The 22542-nt window shown below is 39.9% G+C and overlaps 1 protein-coding gene across 14 annotated transcripts in view; it reads right to left on the reverse strand.

Moving 5' to 3' along the window:
- Positions 1-22542, reverse strand: part of abca2 (ATP-binding cassette, sub-family A (ABC1), member 2) — a 239527-nt gene that overhangs the window by 120090 nt on the left and 96895 nt on the right. For all 14 annotated transcript variants that reach the window (XR_006377943.1, XR_006377941.1, XR_006377942.1 and 11 more), the window contains 9 exons: positions 22233-22329; positions 17716-17889; positions 14752-14854; positions 14352-14466; positions 8446-8636; positions 5047-5197; positions 4682-4886; positions 4420-4584; positions 1105-1285 (listed from right to left, as the gene is read on the reverse strand). Coding sequence is in view for 11 of the 14 variants with exons in the window: in XM_044195602.1 (XP_044051537.1) it covers positions 1105-1285; positions 4420-4584; positions 4682-4886; positions 5047-5197; positions 8446-8636; positions 14352-14466; positions 14752-14854; positions 17716-17889; positions 22233-22329 (1382 nt within the window). In the remaining 3 variants the exon portion in view is untranslated. The remainder of the gene's footprint in view (positions 1-1104; positions 1286-4419; positions 4585-4681; positions 4887-5046; positions 5198-8445; positions 8637-14351; positions 14467-14751; positions 14855-17715; positions 17890-22232; positions 22330-22542) is intronic.

Consider the following 22542-nt stretch of genomic DNA (forward strand, 5'->3'; position numbering starts at 1 on the left):
AAGTTCCACAAAAAGCATCATGAAACAGTTACCCACATCCATTCTACTACTCTCGTTATTTAATTGTCTTCAAATGAGGCTTATGATTGGCACAATTTCTCTTTCTGACACATTCTGACTTTCTCTCAATATTACATACTCCAACATTGCTCCAGCGTATGGGCCTACAATTGAAGCTAGCCACATTAGCTGCGCAACATGCTAACGCTAAGTTCAACAGGCTAATCTGCAAAATAAACAGTAAAACATCATAAAACATGGCAAAACTTACAGGTTCCTTGATCAATCCTTGAGCCTCAGTTTTGAAGCGAATCCTGCTTTGTACTGGCTCTTGCTGAGAAAGAGTTTTCAAGTTGCTGTGGGCACGTTTCCATCAAAAATAAACTTAATCCACCGGGTCTTGACATCCTCAGATGATCGGAGTACATGAAGACTTTTGTGTTGGTTGTTGCAGCCAACAACAGAATAATTTGCGTGCTTGGCTTGTGTCTTCAATGTTGTCGTGTTCCCGGAGTCGGCCATAGCGAGGAAATAACACAGACAGCGAGGTAGATTCACTAGGTATTTCGTGGGCAGGGATGGTCACCAAGCTGGAGGTGGTGCTATGTTTGGCTTTTGGGAACACACGTTTTCTGATAGATAGAGCAACAGAAAAAGAGGCAGGATGGTCTTTTCTCATACTTTGGGGGTCTAGATACACTAGGGACACATGTTTATGTTGAAAAGCTGTAAAAAAGTGCATTTCACGTGTTCTTATATGAACGGGTGTTTCTTATTTAGTCATGACTATTTAATGTTAAAGAAATACTTGAGGTTTGAAACCAAGGGGCTTTCAGGGGCTTTAAATATGACATCTGTTCATGCTAAAACTCTGAACTTTGAAAAAAGTGTAATTAATGTATGTTAGGTGGGATGGCATCCCCTTAAGCCAGAAGGAGGCAGGTTTTACAGAGTGCCACAGCTGAAGAATAAAAACTCAGCATGTTGGATGACATTAACAGTCTTTTTTATATACCAGCATTTCAGCTGAACACTAATCTTCAGTATTGACTTTTATCATCACACACATGCACAAGCACACACACACACACAAATCCCCCTCACATGGTTGTGGTCTTGCCAGCACCGTTGTGTCCCAGGAAGGAGACCACCTGGTTTTCATGAAGGTTGAGGCTCAGTTTGTTGAGGGCCAGTTTGCTGCCGGTCTTGTACACCTTGGTTAGTTTGTCTATACACACCACCAATGGCAGGTGGCTCGGCTCCTCCTCAATGCCCCGCATCTCCTCTGGTGTTATAATGAGAAAGGGAGAAATAAGTGATGTACAAAAGATATTACTTAAATATAAAAATGGATATTTAAGAAACTTCCACATTTCTCAGTCGCTCTTATTTTACTTCTTTTCTTAGCACTCTCTCTTACCTGGCGTCTCATTTATAACCAATGCATACGCACAAAATTTGACGGGAGAATCTGTGTACCTGTAAGTAAGAACCAGCTTTTCTTTCTCTCTCCTCTTCTCTAACCCACAAACATTTACACATACATATACACATCTACACACACATCTCCAACAACCCAGATAGTTATCCTAATAACAAACCGTGGGTAACAAAGGACATCAAAGACATCCTGAATGCCAAGAGGAGGGCCTTTACTAATGGCAATAGGGAGGAGGTGAGGGCATTCCAGACCTGAAGGTAAAAATCAGGGAGGCCAAGGAGAAGTACAGGAGGAAGCTGGAGTGGAAACTCCAGCAGAACAACATGAGAGAGGTCTGGAGCGGCATGAAGAGCATCACTGGCTTCAGACCGACTGGCAGCAGAGGAGTTGAAGGCAGCTTAGACAGGGCCAACAGACTTAATCTGTTCTTTAACAGATTCGACACACAGATTCCTACTCATCCCCCCTCTAACTCAGCTGCTGTCGGCCCTCAGACTCCTCTGAATCCACTGCCCCCCCTCCTCCATCTTCCTGGGAGAGTCCCACTCCCCCCTCAACCAGCTTTCATGCTAACGACCCTCTTCACACTGATGACTCTCCCCCCTCCCCCGCTTGTAACCTCTGCTGTGTGCCTGACTACTGACCAGGTGAGAGGACAGCTGATGAAACTCCACTCAAACAAGGCTGCAGGCCCCGATGGAGTTAGCCCCGGAGTACTAAAAGCCTGTGCCCCCCAGTGGAGTCCTTCAACATGTCTTCAACCTGAGCCTGAGTCTTCAAAGGATCCCTGTTCTGTGGAAGACATCTTGCCTCGTCCCTGTACCGAAGACGCCGCGTCCCAGTGGCTCCAAGGACTACAGACCGGTGGCACTGACCTCCCACATAATGAAGACCCTGGAGAGACTGGTGCTGGAACACCTGCGGCCCATGGTCAGACCCCTCCTGGACCACCTTCAGTTTGCCTACCAGCCCCAGCTGGGAGTTGAGGACGCCATCATCTTCCTGCTTAACCGCATCCACACCCACCTGGACAAGCCGGCAAGCACGGTGAGGATCATGTTTTTTGACTTCTCCAGTGCTTTCAACACCATCTGGCCAGCCCTGCTGGGTGAGAAGCTGGCAGCGATGCAGGTGGATGCCCCCCTCGTGTCCTGGATTGTGGACTACCTGACTGGCAGACCACAGCATGTGCACCTGCAGCACTGTGTGTCGGACAGCGTGGTCAGCAACACTGGGGCCCCTCAGGGGACTGTCCTCTCTCCCTTCCTCTTCACCATCTACACCACTTTCAGAAGTGTTCTGATGACTCTGCGGCGGTGGGATGTATCAGTGGTGGTGATGAGACTGAGTTACAGGGCTGTGGAGGGGAACTTTGTCTCATGGTGTGAGCAGAACCATCTGCAGCTCAATGCTACAAAGTCTAAGGAGCTGGTTGTAGACCTACGAAGCACCAAGGCAGGGGGTCAGTGTGGACATTGTAGAGGATAACAAGTACCTGGGAGTACACATGGACAATAAACTGGACTGGGCCAAGAACACTCAAGCTGTTTACAGGAAGGGCCAGAGCCGCCTCTATTTTCTGAGGAGGCTGAGGTCCTTCAACATCTGCTAGACAATGCTGAAGATGTTTTATGAGTGTGTGGTGGCCAGTGCTATCCTGTATGCTGTTGCATGCTGGGGCAGCAGCTTGAGGGTTGTGGATGCCAACAGGCTCAGCAAACTGATCTGTAAGGCCAGTGACATTGTGGGGGTGGAGCTGGACTCTCTGTCGGTGGTGTCAGAGAGGAGGATGCTGGCCAAACTACATGCCATCTTGGACAGTGTCTCCCACCCACTCCATGACGTGCTGGTCAAACAAAGGAGTACCTTCAGCGGAAGACTCATCCCCCCAAAAAGCACCACAGAGCGCCACATGAAGTCATTCCTTACACTTATTTTAATTTTATACTTATACCCACTTGGTACTTAATTTATTTTCTGACTTGTATTATAGTGTATTATATTTTTTGCTTAGTACTTCTATTCCTGTGTGAGATGACGTGATAGTGAGCTGCTGTAACAAAAGAATTTCCCCTCGGGGATCAATAAAGTATTTCTGATTTCTGATTCTGATAGCATGGTAGCAGAAGTAGCTACGCTCCACACCATCAATCTTTCCCTTTGTTTGAGTGTCGCAGCCCCCCCCCTCATTGATCTATTTATCTGTCCAGGTTTTGAGATCTCTGTGTCTGAGATTTCTGCCTCCACCCTAAAACAACGGAGGTCAATTGAATTTGGTTTGTCATGCTCAAAAACAGTGTACCTATTAGTTTGGATAAACCATAGACGTCACTGTGAATTGTTTTCATTGGAACTACTTTCTGCTGAAGAAATAGTCCATACAAAATCTTTTGACAAAGAGTTGTGTGGATTATCCAGAGTAACATGGACACAGATTTTTTGCTCCTAAATCCTATTCACCTTTAAGTAGCTGTTTCCACGTTTCCATCGTTGTGCTAAGCTATGCTAACCGGCAGTTGATTGCAGCTTCATATTTACCGAACAGACATGTTGTGTAACCCTCAGAAAGAAAGTGAATAATCGTATTTCCCAAAATGTTTGGTTTGCCAATACTATGGGTTTTGACATAGATAAAAGTTTACTAGGAGAATGGAAATACATAAATTTTTTTTCCATTTATAGTCAGAAGTTTAATAAGGAATTAAAGTCAGAAGAGAGTGTGGTGTCAATCACATCAATACTTAGGTAGGAAAAGAAAATTACTGTGTCATCTGCATATAAAAGACAACTAGAATGTTTACATACAGTAGGTAAGTCATTACTGTAGAAGAGGAATAATAATGAACCAAGTTTGCGAGTTAATAAGTTGGTTTAGATCGCTGTGTGTTAAAGTTTGACTTGGATAAGCAGATCTTTAGAACATGAGAATCTCGTCCACAAGCTATCCTCGCAATCCCCAAATGATTATTTGTCCATACCAGATCGCCGCTGGTCCATCGCACAAGCCTGATCCTCCTCCATCACACTGAGCCTGGCAGCCCCGCCTCCACACCAAGGCCAATCCCAGGTCTCAGCACGCCCACTGCCTGACCAATACGACCTCTGCAAGGGGAAGTACCATGGGCGGGGCAGCCCATACATTCCTATAAAAGAGGGAAAACATTACTGTAATCTATCTGAAAATTAATGTTAAAAATTGAGAATAGAATGGTGGGGATTCAGAGGGCAATGATTTCATACCTGGATGCACAGCCTCTATGTACCAGGTGAGCACACCATACACAGCGGCATCGATGATGAGCATCATCATGGATAGACCCAGGTTAAAGTCATCACCTTCTACTGGTGACTGGCTGATGGTTCGCCACTGGATGCCAACACCTGCTACCTCATACAACGCAAAATACTTGGAGCCTAGGCCGAAGGCTGTGGTGGACATCAGAGACTGGAGGAGACAGGTGAAGCAAAAATGTATTCACCTTCGTATCATCTGGATTATATAAGTAATTATTCACATTGATAACACATGGAGCAAATTTCAGAAACAGACCCCAAATGTAGTTAGATTCAAAGGAAAAGGTGGTAAAAAAGAGAAAAGGCCTTACAGCAATGCACTTCTCAAAGGCAGTGATCTTATCATGGGCCACCTCCTCCCTAATGGCCACATACATGTAGGGTACATAGCTAAGGAAGTAGATGATTCCTCCACAGGCTGAAGCCAGCTTGGCCTTAGAGTAGATTACTGACACCAAAAAACTGGAAAACAAAGGGAACATACATGGGTGTCTTTATCATTTAGTAGTTTCATGAAATCTCATATATTCTAGGAGTCAAACTAATGACTCCTAGTCAAAAGCTTGGCCTGGCACAGTGAAGTCAGGGGATCTTCAAACAAACACACACAAAAAATAACTAACCATCTATGTTAATACTATTTCCTGCATTTATATACATTTATATCAACTTAGCAATAACGCACTATAATAAAATTGGCTATTGTCCTACCCATTATAATTGTTGTGAAAAAATAATTATAAATGCCACGTAAATTGCTGAAATTCATGTACTAACACTATTTAAACACATTAGTATGAAGTGTTGGGCAGTTAATGCTTTACAGTAATATTATTACTTTCCCCAGTAATGAGTAGTGTAAGGGATTACAATTTCAGTACTGATATTACAGTTATTAATCCAAGTAACACTGCATTACTGCGTTGCCAGAATGCAATTCGTTTTTTGTCCTAGGTAGGCTATTTTATGATGACGTGTACGCGTGGCAGGTCAGGGCAGGTCACGTCAGCTACTAGCCAAAAAGCTAAACAAAGGACGGAGGATGAGGGAGACAGAGAGAGGCATACTTTTAACAGCTGGAAGTATTGTCATTATTTTGAGTTTGTCTCAGTCAAAGATGCAAAGAACAATGTTGTCTGTTGTAAGCAGCAAAATGCTTTCAACCACGAAAAATACAACATCTAATTTAGTGAAGCATCTGATACGGCAGCACAGCAATGTGAAAACACTGGCGCTGACGGGAGGCCTCTACTGCCAGTGATGCATGCACTCTGGCTAAACAACGGAGCAGGACACGGTAGTGGAGAGATGTTAATTGGACAAAATCTGAAGAAGTTTGTCGTTGGGAGATGTTACCTATGTCACAGTTGACTCACCCTCACCAATGAAGAACAATGTCAAAGCTGACAGAGAAAGACGTTTGCTGGCTACCTCCAGAGAATATGCGGTGATGGAATCTAATTTGAAAGCCACACTCGGAGAGGCAGACTTTGTTTCCACCACAGCTGATATCTGTACAGCTAACAACAAAAGCTTTCTGGGTGTAAGAGTTCACTGGATCAGCAGTTCCATTTTGGAGCGCAACAAGACCGCCATAGCATGTAAAAGAGTCAGAGGAGGGCACACATTTGATATTATTGGCGCAGAGATAAAATAAATTCATTCATCATATGGACTGCTTGGCAAAGATGTAGCAACTGTGACAAACAATGCATGAAATGCAGGCGTTTAAAATATATCAGCCTGTTAATGAATTGTCTGATTCTGAACTGGAAGAAGACTGTGATAAGGATGTCACTTTTACAGATCTCACAGAAGCTCTCTCTACTGAGACTGATGGTCAACTGACTACTCTTACCCCACATTACAGGTGTGCATCGCATACAATTAACCTAATTTCCACCTGTGATGTTGAATAATTTTTTGTTGAACTTAACTTCCAGTGCAGACACCAAGGCTGTGTATAGGAGTAGTATCGGAAAATGCAGCTCTTTGGACCAAGTTATTTACATCAGAACATGTGGAGGAAGTCAGCCGCAGAAAGCTTCTGGTGCAGTCATCCACAAGGTGGAATTCCTTTTATGAGGCTGTTTCCAGAATCACTGAAATTCCCATGAATGAACTTTACAAGGGGATAACTGTTCTTATGAGACTTTATTACCACCCCTTGAATTCCTTAATTCAAGGACACTTGCCTTGAAAGATACCCTCTCAAGGATGACAGCTGGCCTTCCAGATCTCATTGTGAAGGTATCTTTTTGCGATTAATTTTGGGCAGATTTGTTGCACTGCACAATTCATGAACAGAGGGAACAGATTTTTCTGCAATATTTGTTTTTAAAGCAGTCAGTACAATTACCAAAACAATAGTAGTCAAAATAATAATATTCATCATCACAGCAACAGAAGATTAAAACAAATAAAGGGCTCAATAAATAGCATAAAACAAAATTAAATCTATGATATTGATCCCACAGGAAGGATGGTTTAGGTCTACAGCAAATAGCATGCATAAAGAATAATTCAAATGACAAATTAAATAATAATTATACAACTGTAATGAATAGATCAAATTGTATTTTTCAGGCCATCCAGACTCAGATTGATGGTGTACTGGATGGCTGAGAGATGAGGTTAGGAGAGAACTTGTGAGGAAGCTTCTGACACCACAACTGCTCCTGCAAAGGACCCTGCCTCAACATCAGCCAGCTATGATGAAAAGGACTTTGGATTTGAGACAGAGCCCTGAGGACAGCTACTTGGCAGAAAAAAGAAGTAATGGACTATTTGAGGTCGGGGGGTATGAGGTTGAGACTCTGAACCAGTTCTCAAACATCAAAAACATTTACATAAAGTACAACACTCTGACCCCATCTAGCGCACCTGTGGAGCGGCTTTTTAGTTTAGGAGGTTTGGTGCTCACCCCTAGAAGGAACAGACTGTCTGATAAGAATTTTGAGAAGCTTTTGCTAATGAGATACAATCATTGTTTCACTCAGATGACAACAACACAATATCAACCTAAATGCGATGTTATGCAACATTTTATGTTTTGTAAAACCATTAAATATTCCTTGCTGATCTTATGATGGAATATGCAGAAAAACATTAGTTAAAAAGTTAGGAGAGAATGTTGCTTTATTTAAATTTTTTTAAATATATATATGTATAAATATATACACATACTGCAAACAGCCTCTCAAACCTAATGTGCTTCTATTTTAGTCATTCCAGCTGTCTACACAGGCTTCATAACGGCTCGCATTTAAGCATATTTTTACGCTTGTAAGTGTATTTCCTTCTTTACAGTGATAGTGTGCCTAGACCTACACTCAATACTGTGCCTGAACGCATCCTGTGTAGACACAGACGGAAGACTGAATCTGCTGCTTCGCTAATGTTCTGCTTTCACTAGGCGGGCTTTATAGACATTGTTGAAGTCCATGCATACATGCAGCAGGTCAGTAATCAAATTTCTCCTCTACCCCCAACTTTATTTTAGAAGCATGGCTGTTATTATCTTAACTATATTGGTGATGCAAGATGCTGCGTATGTCTGTGTTGGGGCATTTAGACTGTGGTGAGAGCACAGTGTTTCCTTATACCGCAAATGTGTCTGAATTTTGCAGTCAACTGTTGAGCTGTGAAAACTGACACATTTTGAGAAGTGAGGGATTCATTGCCATTTTAGTGGAACTAGGAGATCTCACCAGAACATGATGGTGGCCACGGCATAGATGGTGAGGAAGAGCCAGATGATGAAAGGGTTGCTGTGAAACAATACCCGGCCATATTTCAAGATGACCGTCAGAGCAGTGACAGAGATGGACAGCTGGACAAAGCCGGTGATGAACCAAGCCACCCAGTGGACAGCGTTGTTCAGACCCATCATCTTCATCACCTGAAGAAGAGGCAGGATAGTTACATGACAGAATTTGTAATTACTTTGTCCTACACCCCCATTTAAAACTGGTCAGCTATAGGTTTGTTTGTTCAGTCATTCAGTGGTGGTAAGGACATTTTTACTATTCAGTGTTATGGCTGAGCTTTTGATACACAGACTAAAATAATGTGACTTAAAGGGGTGCTCCAGCCATTTAGTACTGTACTTACATAAAAGTGGGGGACTTATAAGAGACACATTTATAAAAGAATGGTGAACATCTGTACAGCAGAGGCAGAGAGATATCCTGACTTTTAATTGCCAGTATGGGTCAAGTTCCAACAACACTGGATCCTACACTTCCCATAATGCAACTTGATGATCATAGTGCCTCTTGATTAGCCTGTACAGAGTACACTCCATAAACTTTAATTGTTATGTGGATGATATCCAATTATATCTATCGATCAAGACAGATTAAACTAATCAGTTAGTTAAACTTAAAGCATACTTTAAGGACATAAAAACCTAGATGATAATTTTCGGATGTTAAACTCAGACAAAACTGAAGTTATTGTACTAAAGATATAATTACTCTAGTTGGCATTGCCCTGGCCTCCAGCACCACCGTAAGGAACCTTGGAGTTAACTTTGATCAGGATATATCCTTTAACTCCCACATGAAACAAACAGACAGCCTTTTTACACCTACGTAACATTGCAAAACTCAGGCACATCCTGTTTCAAAATGATGCTGAAAAACTAGTCCATGCATTTGTTACTTCTAGGGTGGATTATTGAAATTCGTTATTATCAGGCTGCCCCAATAAGTACCTTAAGACTCTCCAGTTGATCCAGAATGCTGCAGCATGTGTACTGGCAAGAACTATGAAAAGAGATCATATTTCTCCAATATTAGCTTCTCTGCACTGGCTCCCTGTAAAATCCAGAATAGAATTTAAAAATTTAAAATCCTTCTCCTCGCCTACAAAGCTCTTAATGGTCAGGCACCATTGTATCTTAAAGAGCTCATAGCTAGAACACGCTACACATTTAAGAGTAGGCTTAAGACTTATTATTATTCAAATCTTTTTTATTATTCTTCTGTACATTTTTGCATCGTTTCAACTCCTGCATAATTTCAGATACAGAAACCATTGAACTATCAAAATGTTCAGCTTTTTCAGGACATTTATGCTTGTATTTTTCTCTTTTCTACCTTTACATTTTAAAATATTAAGCTTTTTTCACCATTTTTTACAATGTAAGTCAAGCAATCTGGTCAATCAGGTGGAGCAATCTTCAAATCTTCTTCAAAGCTAACTGTGATTGGCTTAATTTAATGTCTAAGTCTCAGTCCAATATGCATGGCTGGCTGCTATTTCCCTCAACTTTATTGATGAATCAAATTCAAACACACATATTGACACAAACATACACACCCCATAGAGTCTCTTAACAGGAAGCTCATGATGAGGATTTTCTTTTCCAAAATAAAAGTTCCCAACAGTCACTGTATAGTAACAGAAAACTAGGGATGGACTTTTTTTTTCAAAATAAAAGCCCTAAACAGTTACTTAAACATCTTAACAGGGAATTAAGGATGAGGTTGTTTTTTTCAAAAATAAAAGCCCCCAATGGTCAATGTATGATAGCAGGAAACAATTCATACTCCTTCAGGTGCTTCTTCGTGAAAAGTTAAGCCAACTATGCAGTTTAGTTCCCAGCCATTATTCAAGGAATGCAGTTTTCATCCTGCAGCCCTACATTTTTTCATGCATTTTTCAAGTCTTTTCTACTTATTCATACTTTCTGTGAACAACTTCATTCAAACCTTATGATGTTCCACATCTTTCATACATTATTGGTACTATTCAACTTTTAAATCCAGCAATGCAGTTTAGTGCCAGCTATTCAACAGACCTTGAAATATTCATTATCTATTATCATTATCTATTTTTTTCCAAAATAAAACCCCCAAACAATAGCTGTATCTTAACAGGGAACTCAGGATGATGCTGTTTTTTCAAAATAAAAGCCCCATAGAGTAACTGTATCTTAATTGGGAACTAGGAATGGACCTAGTTTTTCGAAATAAAAACCCAATGATACAGTATAGGAGAAACAGGCACTGACACACACACACACACACACACACACACACACACACACAAACTCTGACAGCAGATGGTGACACAGCTGATTGAGATAAGCTAATTAGGTCAGTTTTACACACACACACACACACACACACACGCACACACACACACACACACACACACACACACACACACACACACACACACACACACACACACACACACACACACACACACACACAGGTCTTAGACATTTTGGAAAGCATCTTTAAATCCTCTTCAACATACTCTACTTTTAAATTCTACTCCTTCCACATACTTTCAGCTACAGTCTCCATTTGAACTTTAAACGGGTCACAAGACTTTCACTATTAAACTTGTATTCCGCTATTTTTTTTTAATTGCTTTACAGTTTTTGAAAGATCACAGTTAAGTTTTATGCTTCAACCGTCTCATTAACTGTAATGATATTTTGACTCTGACACTCCTGAGCAAAAACACAAATGCGGGGACTTTTAAAACTGTCACTTTTAACTTTATCCACACAAATGACATGTTCTACACGTTCAGCACTGCCTCCCAGTGCTGACGGTGATGTCATTTCTGCGATTCGACCTACAGTTTTTGAATGATGGTGTATTCTTTGAGTGGAAATTTTACAGGTTTCTCTCTCTCTCTCTCTCTCTCTCTCTCTCTCTCTGTCTCAATGACTGAGGCTACCCAGATACAGTTACACAAAGCTGATGCTGATTAACTGATCAGTTTGTTCATCTGCTCTGGTGGATTGATGTTGAGCTATTTTTGGCAGTTGAGACATATGTCCTTTTAAACTATTAATAAATTCAAACCTTTAGCTGTTTCAGGTTTAATACACAATTTAAATCTACCTCTGTTTCACACACACACACACACACACACACACACACACACATACATACATACATACATACATACATACATACACATCCCAACCAGCTAACAGGAGCTCACAATAGGCGCCATCAGATGGTAACAGGATCTTACTGGGTGGACACAGACAAGGCTGGATTTTCAAAATAAAAGCCCCAGATGGTAACAGGAGCTCACTGGGGGGCCACAGACAAGGGTGGCAAAATAAGATTTCCGATTTCTGTATTTTCAGCAATGCTTTCGGTCAACTACTACTTCTACATATTTTAAGCTACAGAAACCATTCAAATGTTAAAACTTGCCCTTTAAGGACATCTATGCTTCTGTTCAACTTTTTACTACCATTATACTTTTTAAAATAGTGTTCTTTTTTTCAGCAATTTATTGCAATAGAACTGAAAACCATTGAAAATATTAGTTTAGCTTCCAGCTTTTCTAGCAATGTATTTCAGCTCTTAGCTTTTTTTAGGTAATGCAGGTCAGCCTCCTGTTCTGGCATTTCATTTCACATTTTTACATTTTTCAGCAATTCTTTGCAATTTATTCTTCTATATGTTTTTGGGTTGACTAATATGTCTCCATACTTTCAGCTACAGAAACAATTCAAATGTAATAATGTTATATGTAATATGCTCTTTAAAGACATTTATGTTTCTATTTGACTTTTCCAACTCCCAATTCTGCCAGTTTTAAATTTCAGCTACAGTCCTTCAGCTACAGGTTTTGGAGCAGTGTAGTGCAATACATTTGAGCTTTCAGATTTTTCAGGCAAATTAATTTCAGATTTCTGCATTTTCAGCAGTGCTTTGCGGTTTATTTCCGATGTCAGCATTCACATGGATTTTCTGCAGGAAATGCAATTTTCTAGTTCTTATTCTTAATCTTTTGTATGGATTTTTGTCCTGTCTTGCAACGTTGCCAACATGTGCAAAAATACATCAAAATATTGAGGTGATCAGGAATAGTGTGCTATGTCTTTTCTCAGAGTCGCCTAACCGTTTTTGCAAAAATCGCAAAAGACAGATACATTTCCGCATACAAAAGAATGGGAAATTGTTGTGAACTGAGCCCAGATCCACCCCTCATTGGGGCAATATACCTTCGCTATACCTTAACGTAGAAAAATTATTAAAAGTTCAAAAGGACCAAGAGACTTGGGACTTTATTGGGCTAAATGGGTATTTTGATAGCTAGCATGGTTTTCATGAAAACACAGTTTACGTTTTGTGCTTTTTTAAGACCGTTTAAGATTTTATAATGGGTGTGTATGGGACTGGATGTTCAAAGTCAGAGTGGGTGACATCATTGTTAGAGTGGAGAGCAGCTATAAATCTTTCCACTCTTCATACATCATGTTAAGTTCCAAATGTAGGAAATTTTGTGCTGGTCACATACATGTAACTATGGAATCAAACAGACCTACACATTTGGCACTGTGAGCCTCACAGTGATGGCAGTGCCAACCAACTGCCCCATTAATCACAGTGTTAACTGAAAACAGAAATGATAATTTTTCTTCTTGCCTCCTCAAATTTCTAACTCGCTCCATTTCTCACATTTTTGACACCACAAACCACCACAAATCTACATCAACGCATTCAGCAGACTCTTTTCTCTATTACAATAATAACATTTTGACTGTAGCAGTTACAGTCTTTAAGCTAGAAGCAGGAGTTTTAGAGGTTTTATCTCCATTAAATGAACTGTCTGACCTGTCTAAGTTGTTGTCTGCCTGCGTCTGTATCTCACCTTGCTGACCTCCTCCCCCACCCAGGGGGCCACAATCACCATAGCAATCATTGACTCAGCAGGATATTTCTAGTCTAATAATGCATATGATTATTACGGAGGCTACAGGTCGTCTGTCAACACTGGTGAACTGGGTAGTAAAGGTCAATATCTATCATAAACACTAAAACTCCTCAGAAATCATTAAAATGACTTCCACTTTCTATTGTATTTGATTACCCATATCAATATGAAAATAGGAAAACACACAGCTGTGCCCACAAAAACGAAAAACAAAACTTTAACCCTGAATAAGTTTTTTTGTTTTCCAGATTGAATGACATAATTGAATGAACAGATGATACACAGACCCGACTTCAATATCTTCATGAGTCACAAACCACGGAAACAACAAGTGTGTCCAGGCTGTGTTCATCACTTTTTAGTGTCCTGTGAAAACACTTTCTATTGTCGTCGCTGCGCGTTTGTGTATTTTGTTGTGTTTTCTGTATTTGCAGCATGTTTCCTAAATGATGCGCATGTGTTGTCAAATTGATGAAGATGTTTTCCTAATTTGCTTGCGTTTGTCTATTTGCATGTGTTTTCTTAAACTGCAGTGCGTTGAGATCTCAGGGGCCACCATAAATATGTCACCCAGTGTAACAGTGTGTGTCATTGATGTGTTTTTAATAGTTTTTAGACAACAATTGAACTCTATGGCACAGAGGAATAAGATATATAAGGCTTTGATACACACACAATAGTTGTTAGTAGTAGTAGTCTGCACATTTGATTTGTTGACAACAAGAAAAATATAGAACATTGCTAGACTTATCCTTTAAAAATTATAATAATAATAGTAATACACAACATACTAGCTGTGGTCAGGGAGGAACCACTGTGATACAAAATACCAAATATCAGCGAAACATGATAACCAATCGATTTAAGGCTGACCCCCCAGACTGGTGACAGACATACGACCATAGAGTCTAACCTCTTTGAGCCGGTGCTCCTTCTCAGCCACAATGTGCTGAATCATCATGGCTACTGAGTAAACCCAGGAGATCACCATGCACAGAGGCATCATGTGCTCAATCACAAACAGAAAACTGAAAAAAAAAACACAACAACAGAGGGTATCAGGTAAAGACCAAATACACACATTTTAGACCACACTGCATTTCAAATGCATGATAATTTCTAATATTTATCAAATATGAAGAACACAGTTTATATAAACATTTTTAAATACACGTTTCAAATTACCTATAAAATATTTCAATGAGAAACATTTTTTATTTTCTCTGCCTAATGATTCCTTGTCACTGTCATGCTCAACTTTATGACCTAAACAGAACCACAAAAAAGGGAACATGAAAAAGCCCAGTTCTTACTCATCTCTAGTGTAACATGGGTAGGGGAACATCTGAACGTAGTTACCAGGTTCTACCACATCATGGCCCACAAACGTGTTGATGATGGCTCTCTCTATCATATCTAGAGGAGAGTGAGAGAGAGAGAAATAAAGTCAGAGTGTTACAAAATGTGATAAATGTGTTTTGTATTTACATTTTTTTTTACAGGATTTCCCAGAAATCCTGTGTTGTTTGATTTTGATTTGTTGAAATATTGTCCAGTATTGTGATGTGGCAGTACCTCCTGTAACTGCATGAGTTCCATTTAAAATAATTAATTAATAATTACTATTAGTTTATAGTCAGTGGGGTATATTTAAACTTGTACAAAGTTGGCATATAAGGCTGTATCCCTCTTTTTTGAATTATCTTTTAAAATATTTTTATAGCTGATCTAATCAATATTTTTATATTTACAATGGAACAAATGACAATGTTTAATTTGAAAGTTGTTGCTCGTAATGACAACTGTACAGAAATGTATCAACAACTCTGCAGTTCCCTTTTGGTTTCCAGGCCCACAATCTTCAGCAAACAGCAGATAAAGTTAGCGACTAGTCGGTGAACATATTGGCGCATTTAGCAGCTAAAGAGACTCAGGAGTTGGTGGAGACCAAGCCAGAGCTAAAAGGAAAGAAAATGTTGGACTTACATCCATCAAGTGGACACTAACACAAATCCTAATGAAGATAATGTTCCTCAGTGGCTGCTGTAAATAGGCAACTGTTTGCTAACACATTCGCCATATCAATGTTGATGCTGATATTTGATAGTTATAGCGTGATAATAAGTCAGATGTTCTGCTGTCCCCAAGTGGCAAAAAGAAAATCAATATATGCAGCTTCAAATAGGTTTAAATGGGTATTTGAGTGATTTAGTATTACACTTCCATTTAGAGAGTCTAATGAAAGTTGTATTATAGGAAATGTATGATCATTACTCATACTAGGGACTAAAAGTCAGGGATATAATATATACACACACACACACACACACACACACATATGCACACATATACTGTGGTGTGAAAAAGTGTTTGCCCCCTTCCTGATTTCTTATGTTTCATGATGATCCAAAACACACCAGCAAGTCCACCTCTGAATGGGTGAAGAAGAACAAAATGAAGACTTTGGAGTGGCCTAGTCAAAGTCCTGACCTGAATCCTATTGAGCTGTGGCATGATCTTAAAAAGGCCCTCCAATGTGGAATTACAACAATTCTGCAAAGATGAGTGGGCCAAAATTCCTCCTCATTGCTGTAAAAGACTCATTGCTAGTTATCACAAATGCTTGATTGCAGTTGTTGCTGCTAAGGGTGGCCCAACCAGTTATTAGGTTTAGGGGGCAATCACTTTTTCACACAGGGCCATGTAGGTTTGGATTTTGTTTTCCCTTAATAATAACAACCTTCATTTAAAAACTGCATTTTGTGTTTACTTGTGTTATCTTTGACTAATATTTAAATGTGCTTGATGATCAAATCAGGAAGGGGGAAAACACTTTTTCACACCACTGTATATATATTGTCTGGTCTGGACCAAATGGGACTCAGTCTGGCCAAGCAACGGGAAATCAGATACTGTTGTACCCACATCTTTATAGAGACCTGCTCCATCAGCATCCCGGATCTAGCACTCGACGGGTGAACCGTGTTCCGAGCTGACAGAGCGCAAGACTCTAGCAAGATGAAAGGAGGAGGACTTTGTGTTTACACCGATGATGCTTGGTGCTCAAACGCAGACAAAGTGGATGGACAGTATTTCCCAAATGCCAAGCTTTTTATGTGAAGATGAAAACCATATTATCATCACTATTTCTATCTGCTGTTTACATTCCACCAAATGCAAATTCAAAAAATGCACTGCATAATTATTTCCTGGGTGTAATATATTTATGTATATATGGACATAAATAACTGTATATATTGTTTTATTTTATTATTGTTATGTTCTGTGTGAAGCATGAAGGGACTACAAACAAATTTTGTTGTACAACCTTGTGTTGTAAAATGATAAATTACCTTGTATATACTATATATTTTAACAGCTAATGAGTATTAAGCCTCACATTTGTTTGTTGTTTGCTTTATTGAAATCCACTTAATTAATGAGGTATGGTAAGTGTTTCTCTTCCAACCTAAACTAGACTACATGATACTACAAGGTATTCTAAAGGCCATTTAAAGTGCTATCACTACTACTTTCTAACAAAGAAATAGTGCTTAATAAAACTTTTGATACTTTTGAACTGCAGAGTAGCATAGACAGTTTCTTAAAAGACATTATTTTTCTGAATTCTGTTTGCCTCCATTGCACTGTGGTGGAGGCAGAAATCTCAATACCTGGACAACTGAAATCAAAACAATGTTCATTGACATATACATAGTGTTTGTTTTTTGATTTGGGTGATCCAACCCTATCAGTTAACCTCTCATGGCTAAAATCAACTGTGCATTGCTTTGTCTGTCTCTGGGCCACCTCCTCAGACTGCATCAGTTAGGATGCAATCTTTGTGGATCAACTTTCTGTGTCAGATGAAAAGCTTCCCTGCTCTCTGCTTCCTGAATAAAAGATGACTTGCAGTGAGAAAGTGCTTCTGCTGCAGCTTGCATTGGCATCTTCACAGGTTTCTCCACTTAACAGTGCACAGTGGCAAGCACTTTACCAGAATAAATCCCTTTCTTAGTAAAACAAACTAAACAATGTGTTTGACACCACAGTCTGGCTCCCCTGTGGATCTGTGTCTAGGTCATGGTTTATAGCACAGACTGTTGCCATCTGCAGACTGCACTAAAACAATCAGTCCACAATGTTTTTGATTCCAACCATGGTAGGAGTGCAACAAATCACATATAACCATGGAAATGATGTGTCAAGTCCTTACTCAAGCATGTATCGTGAATATATATTCAGCAATCAAGAAGCATTGCATTTCGGTCACTTACCTTGAATCCACACAAAACCATAGAGGAAGTAAAATTTGCCCCCGGTGTTGGGCCCAGGACGCCAGTAAGCCCGTCTGATTTCATTGGTCTTCTCTGTAAAACTGGAGTTTTGCCTAATTTTGTAAAGAATGTGGGGTGGCAGGGAGCCATCTTTGTTAGTCTGGAAAATCACACCTGAAAAGAAAAACAGCATATATAAGGTATATGCATACCAACTTCATACTGTAGGTCCAAAGTCTTACTTTGATTTTAAATCAGGTTTGTTTGTGCGTTGGGGATCTCTCTTTATAGCACTGATTGTATCATACACAGTGAATTCTCTTTTTACTTGTTTATTACTACTTGCACTAGTTTTGCGTCGCAACTCCATTGTGGCTCAGTTGCGGTTCAGATGTCCACTGTATTTTAAAGCAGTCTATTCTTCACATTTTTTTTGTTTTGTTCATTTTAACTTGGTTAAATTGTTTACCAAATATACTGCAAGGTGCTTTGTACCTTTGCCGACATTTTTGCTTTATAAGCATGTTAAATACACATTACTTCAATTGAAAATGTATATAGGCAATAAATTACCTTTAAAAAACCTCATGCTTTATCTCCACCGGTTTTTATATAGACTATAGTATTAGAAATTAGGCTTTTGGGTCATGTATACGGTGGTCCAGAGAGCTTAACACACTGCAGGTAAAACGAAACACAAGCAAATGTTAGGAGTGTAAACACATATTAGGAGTGTAACACAAAGCCACTATCTGTATCTGCCTAAAAATATGTATTTGTATTATGATTATACTGGAAGTCTGGGTGGCTTATACCAGAAGTTGTTAGAAATTGTATAATCTGCTTCATTTTCTGCATTACTTTTTTTTCAACACTCCTAACATCTATCATGTTAGGAGTGTTTAGCTACCATGTTTAGCTACCAACAAAATTCTATAACATTTTAGCCGAATTAATTAAACAGAAAACATGATTTTTATTTGAACCCTTCAAAACAAAATAACTAAGTCTAAACTGAGTCTAAATAAAAGCTTTGTATCTGTTAATGGTCTAAGTGAAAATAGAAAGCGAGGTTAGTGTAAGAATACAAGTCAGAATTGCACTGGGCCAGATTGCATGATTTCCTTTAAAAACTGGAGGTTATGTATATAATGGCAGGAGACTCAGATGAATGTAAAATTGGTCTGCACATTATCTGTGTTTATCTGAATAATGTATTCGTATCCGGCCACACCCCTAACACATACTGTATGTGACAAAAAAACACACTGCAAATACAGAAATGCCATATATAACACAATAGCACTAAGTTACATTATATTAATAACTGATGAACACACTAGAAATTAGAAACACTCAGAAAGGCATGTTGCTTATTGTTCCTTGACTGTGATGTTCATGCTTTACAGAATGATGTATGTGCAGAGTTTGACACTAGAAGGCTATTTTCACATTCATCTGCTGAAGGGGGAAAGTTTCTCTGTGCTCACCTTCAATCTCAACACGTGGATGAACAAGCAGGATTTTGTGACTTCACAGCTAGTTTGGAAGCCAATCATACTTCAATACGCAATTTACACAAGTGTGATGTGGAAATTTGAAACCTCCAGGTCACATACACTGAACTTTTCAGTGAAGTAGACTGACCAGTAAACTTTAGAACAATATTTGCATATTCACTGATTCTGGATTTTTTAATAAGGAAGAAGGAGGAGATCTTTTATTAAGAATTTCTAACAAGGTTATTGATATGGTTTATCCTGATAATTCATGATTTTGAGCTTTTACTAGTACCCAATCAAAGTTTAAAAAAGCTGATAACTATAGATACAAGCAGTAGATAATTTTTAACAGAAGCACATAACATAAACAAACTAGGATCCCTTAAATTTGTTATTAATAGAATTGTGACCGAGACAAATCGTTGTACTGACATTTCTTGTTAGTTAATCAGATGACAAATACGCAATACAGATACATCTGTGAAGGTGTGTTAAGACAGAATGCAAATCTCACTCCAGCGCTACTTTTTACACTGTGACACTGCAGCACTGAATGCATTATATTATTCTTTCACCTTTCAAAGTGTAAAATATGACTGTGAGCTCCCCTCCCAACAACATAATCTTTTTATTGAAGCTATACAACTGATGCCCTGACTATGGGTACACCCTCTCACCAAAATCTGGGAGCTGCTGCTCCAACCAAACAACAACCCAACAGTTGGGTGCTGATGATGATGTTTTCTGTATGGATTGTGATTGCTGGTTTTCTCCTGATGGTCACTGGTGATGTCAGATGGCATTTGGACCAGACTGAGGTTACCACATCAGTTCAACTGCTGGAAGATGGTGAAGGGGTTTGGGTGGTAGCTCATCGATTTGATGAGTTTCCAAGTGTGGTCAGCTGACTATAGAGACGTTACCAGGAGACTGGGCAGCACTGCAGCAGACAAGGTCATGGTCATTTGCGTATGACAACACCTAGACAAGACCGTTATCTCGTCACCTTGTCTTGTCGAAATCGCAGGAGTACAGCTTGATCCTTGGAAACTGACTTCCACTGTGCTACCAGAGTTCACTTATCCAACCAGATAAGACATCGACTCCATGACGATGGTATGAGAGCCAGACGGCCCGGTCACAGGCCATATTCTCACTGCAGAACACTGTACAGCACAACTGAAGTTTGCACGTGAACACCAGAACAGGCAACTTTGTCACTGGAGGCCATTACTCTGCACATATGAGAGCAGGTTTCAACTAATGATAGGCATGTTAGAGTTTGGAGACACCAGGGAGACTGGTATACTGACTGCAAGTACTTGGTGCATGTGTTTCTATGAGTGTTCCTTAAGGGTCACATTGTGTTAATGTTTCATTATTTCTTGGATACTGTCTCTGTCATGGTCCGACTGTGCCGCTTTCTTCTCCCTATCAAGTCAGTCCCCTGTTTGTTCTCCCCTGTGTGTGTGTGTTTCATGTTCTTTTATCCCGGTGGGAACTGTAACCTGAATTCACACTAACACATGGGGACTTGTGTCACCGTGGGGACAAAAATTGAGGTCTGCATGGGTAGAGACTGCTTTTTGAGGGTTAAGACTTGGTTTTAGGGTACAGGTTACAATTAGGTTAGGGTTAGGGTAAGGGTTAAGGTTAGGCACTTAGTTGTGATGGTTAAGGTTAGAGTAAGGGGCTAGGGAAAGCATTATGTCAATTACTGTCCCCCCCGGGGATTGTGAAACAAACTTGTGTGTCTGTCTGTCTGTCTGGGTGGGGCTCTCCGGTGCTGCTCTGCTGAGGATCCAACACACCTGTTCCTCATCTGCTGCTGCATGCCTCCAGCCCACCTGTTTTCCATCCACCAATCAAGACCCTGCAGTATATCTAGCTGGCTCTTCACTCCAGTCTTCATCAGATTGTCTGTTTGCTTCTGGGGTATAGTGTATCGGTTTTGAATGTCAGTAGAAGAGTTTTTTTTTTTTTTCTCTCCTGTGTGTTTTTTTTTCTGATTTCCAGACTAACTTTGTGATTTCCTGTGTGCAGGTTCACTTCTCGACACTGATTTCTGCATTCTGATTGGCTTGCTGCCTAAGCAAACAATTACCTACTTCTGGATCCGCTATAGCCTTTTGACTCTGCTCCGCCAACCTGCCCTGCCAGACATTCAGCCAGTTCCCGGACCTGCTCAGCTTCTCGCTTTACGGATCTTCCCCGCTCACCCAGTTTATCTATCTCATCTGATTTGTCAAATAAACTGAGATCTTTCACTGCACTAACCTCTACTGAGTCTTGCTCTTAGGTCCAGATCTGTGTATCATAACAGCCTCAAACTGAACAAATACAACCTTGCACTGTGTTTGTTTTGGGTTTTTTTTTGGCCATATCATTTTGGTAATAAAAAAAATATTTGAACAATCTGTTTTAATTTTTTTTTTTATTATGGGCCAAGGTGCAGTATGAACAGATGAATTTTCAGTCTGCGACGGAAGATGTCGCAGACATACACACTTTATCAGACATGCAGAGATGCCAGGACATGCAAAAGTGGCACATGCACTCTACCTGAGTCTACTTTGCAAACACACACTCCATACACCCAAAACCACTATATTACAACATTAGGGCTGTTTTTCTTCCGGGGGAACACATTTTTAATAGTGCCAGGGCCAACGGTACCAAGTAGTGCGAAGGCCCTATTGTTATTCTAAAGATTATTATTAGGTCCCGAGCAGTGACCGCTGCTCGAAAACGCAACACTCGTCAGAAGTGGAAAAAATTTACATGTGATATTGGTCTCACGTGAATGTCAGGGCCTTTCAACGCTGTTTTCAGCGTTTTCATTTAATTAACTTTTTCTTTTTGTTGTATTTTTTTATTTTTTGTCTTTCTTTTTATGTTTTCTGTGTATAATTTGCCTGTGCACTGGAGTTTAATTAAAAAGCACTTTTTACAAACATATATTTTACTGTCAACTGAGGTACCATGACTGCAATCTGACACAGAGAGATGACTCACTGGCAAACACAGACACGTTGTCCTGGTAGGCCTGGTTCAGGGTGTAGTTGACAATGCTGTCCTCGTCAGGAAAGCCCTTGAAGACATCCACACTGACCTGGAAGCACAAGACAAAGACATAGATAATGTTCAACAGCAGAAATGGATTCATGAAAGAAAATATTAAAGCAGAGCACAAAGACGAAATCATCATACTGGATTACTGCAGCGTCTGCAAGTTTGCACTGGAATCAATAGAATAGTATTTCTTTGTCATTTCCAGTCTCCAAACAGGAAAAGGCAAGTCAACAAATATTAATGGGATTGTAAT

This window comes from Siniperca chuatsi, linkage group LG5, assembly GCF_020085105.1.
Source record: "Siniperca chuatsi isolate FFG_IHB_CAS linkage group LG5, ASM2008510v1, whole genome shotgun sequence".
NCBI lineage: Eukaryota > Metazoa > Chordata > Actinopteri > Centrarchiformes > Sinipercidae > Siniperca > Siniperca chuatsi.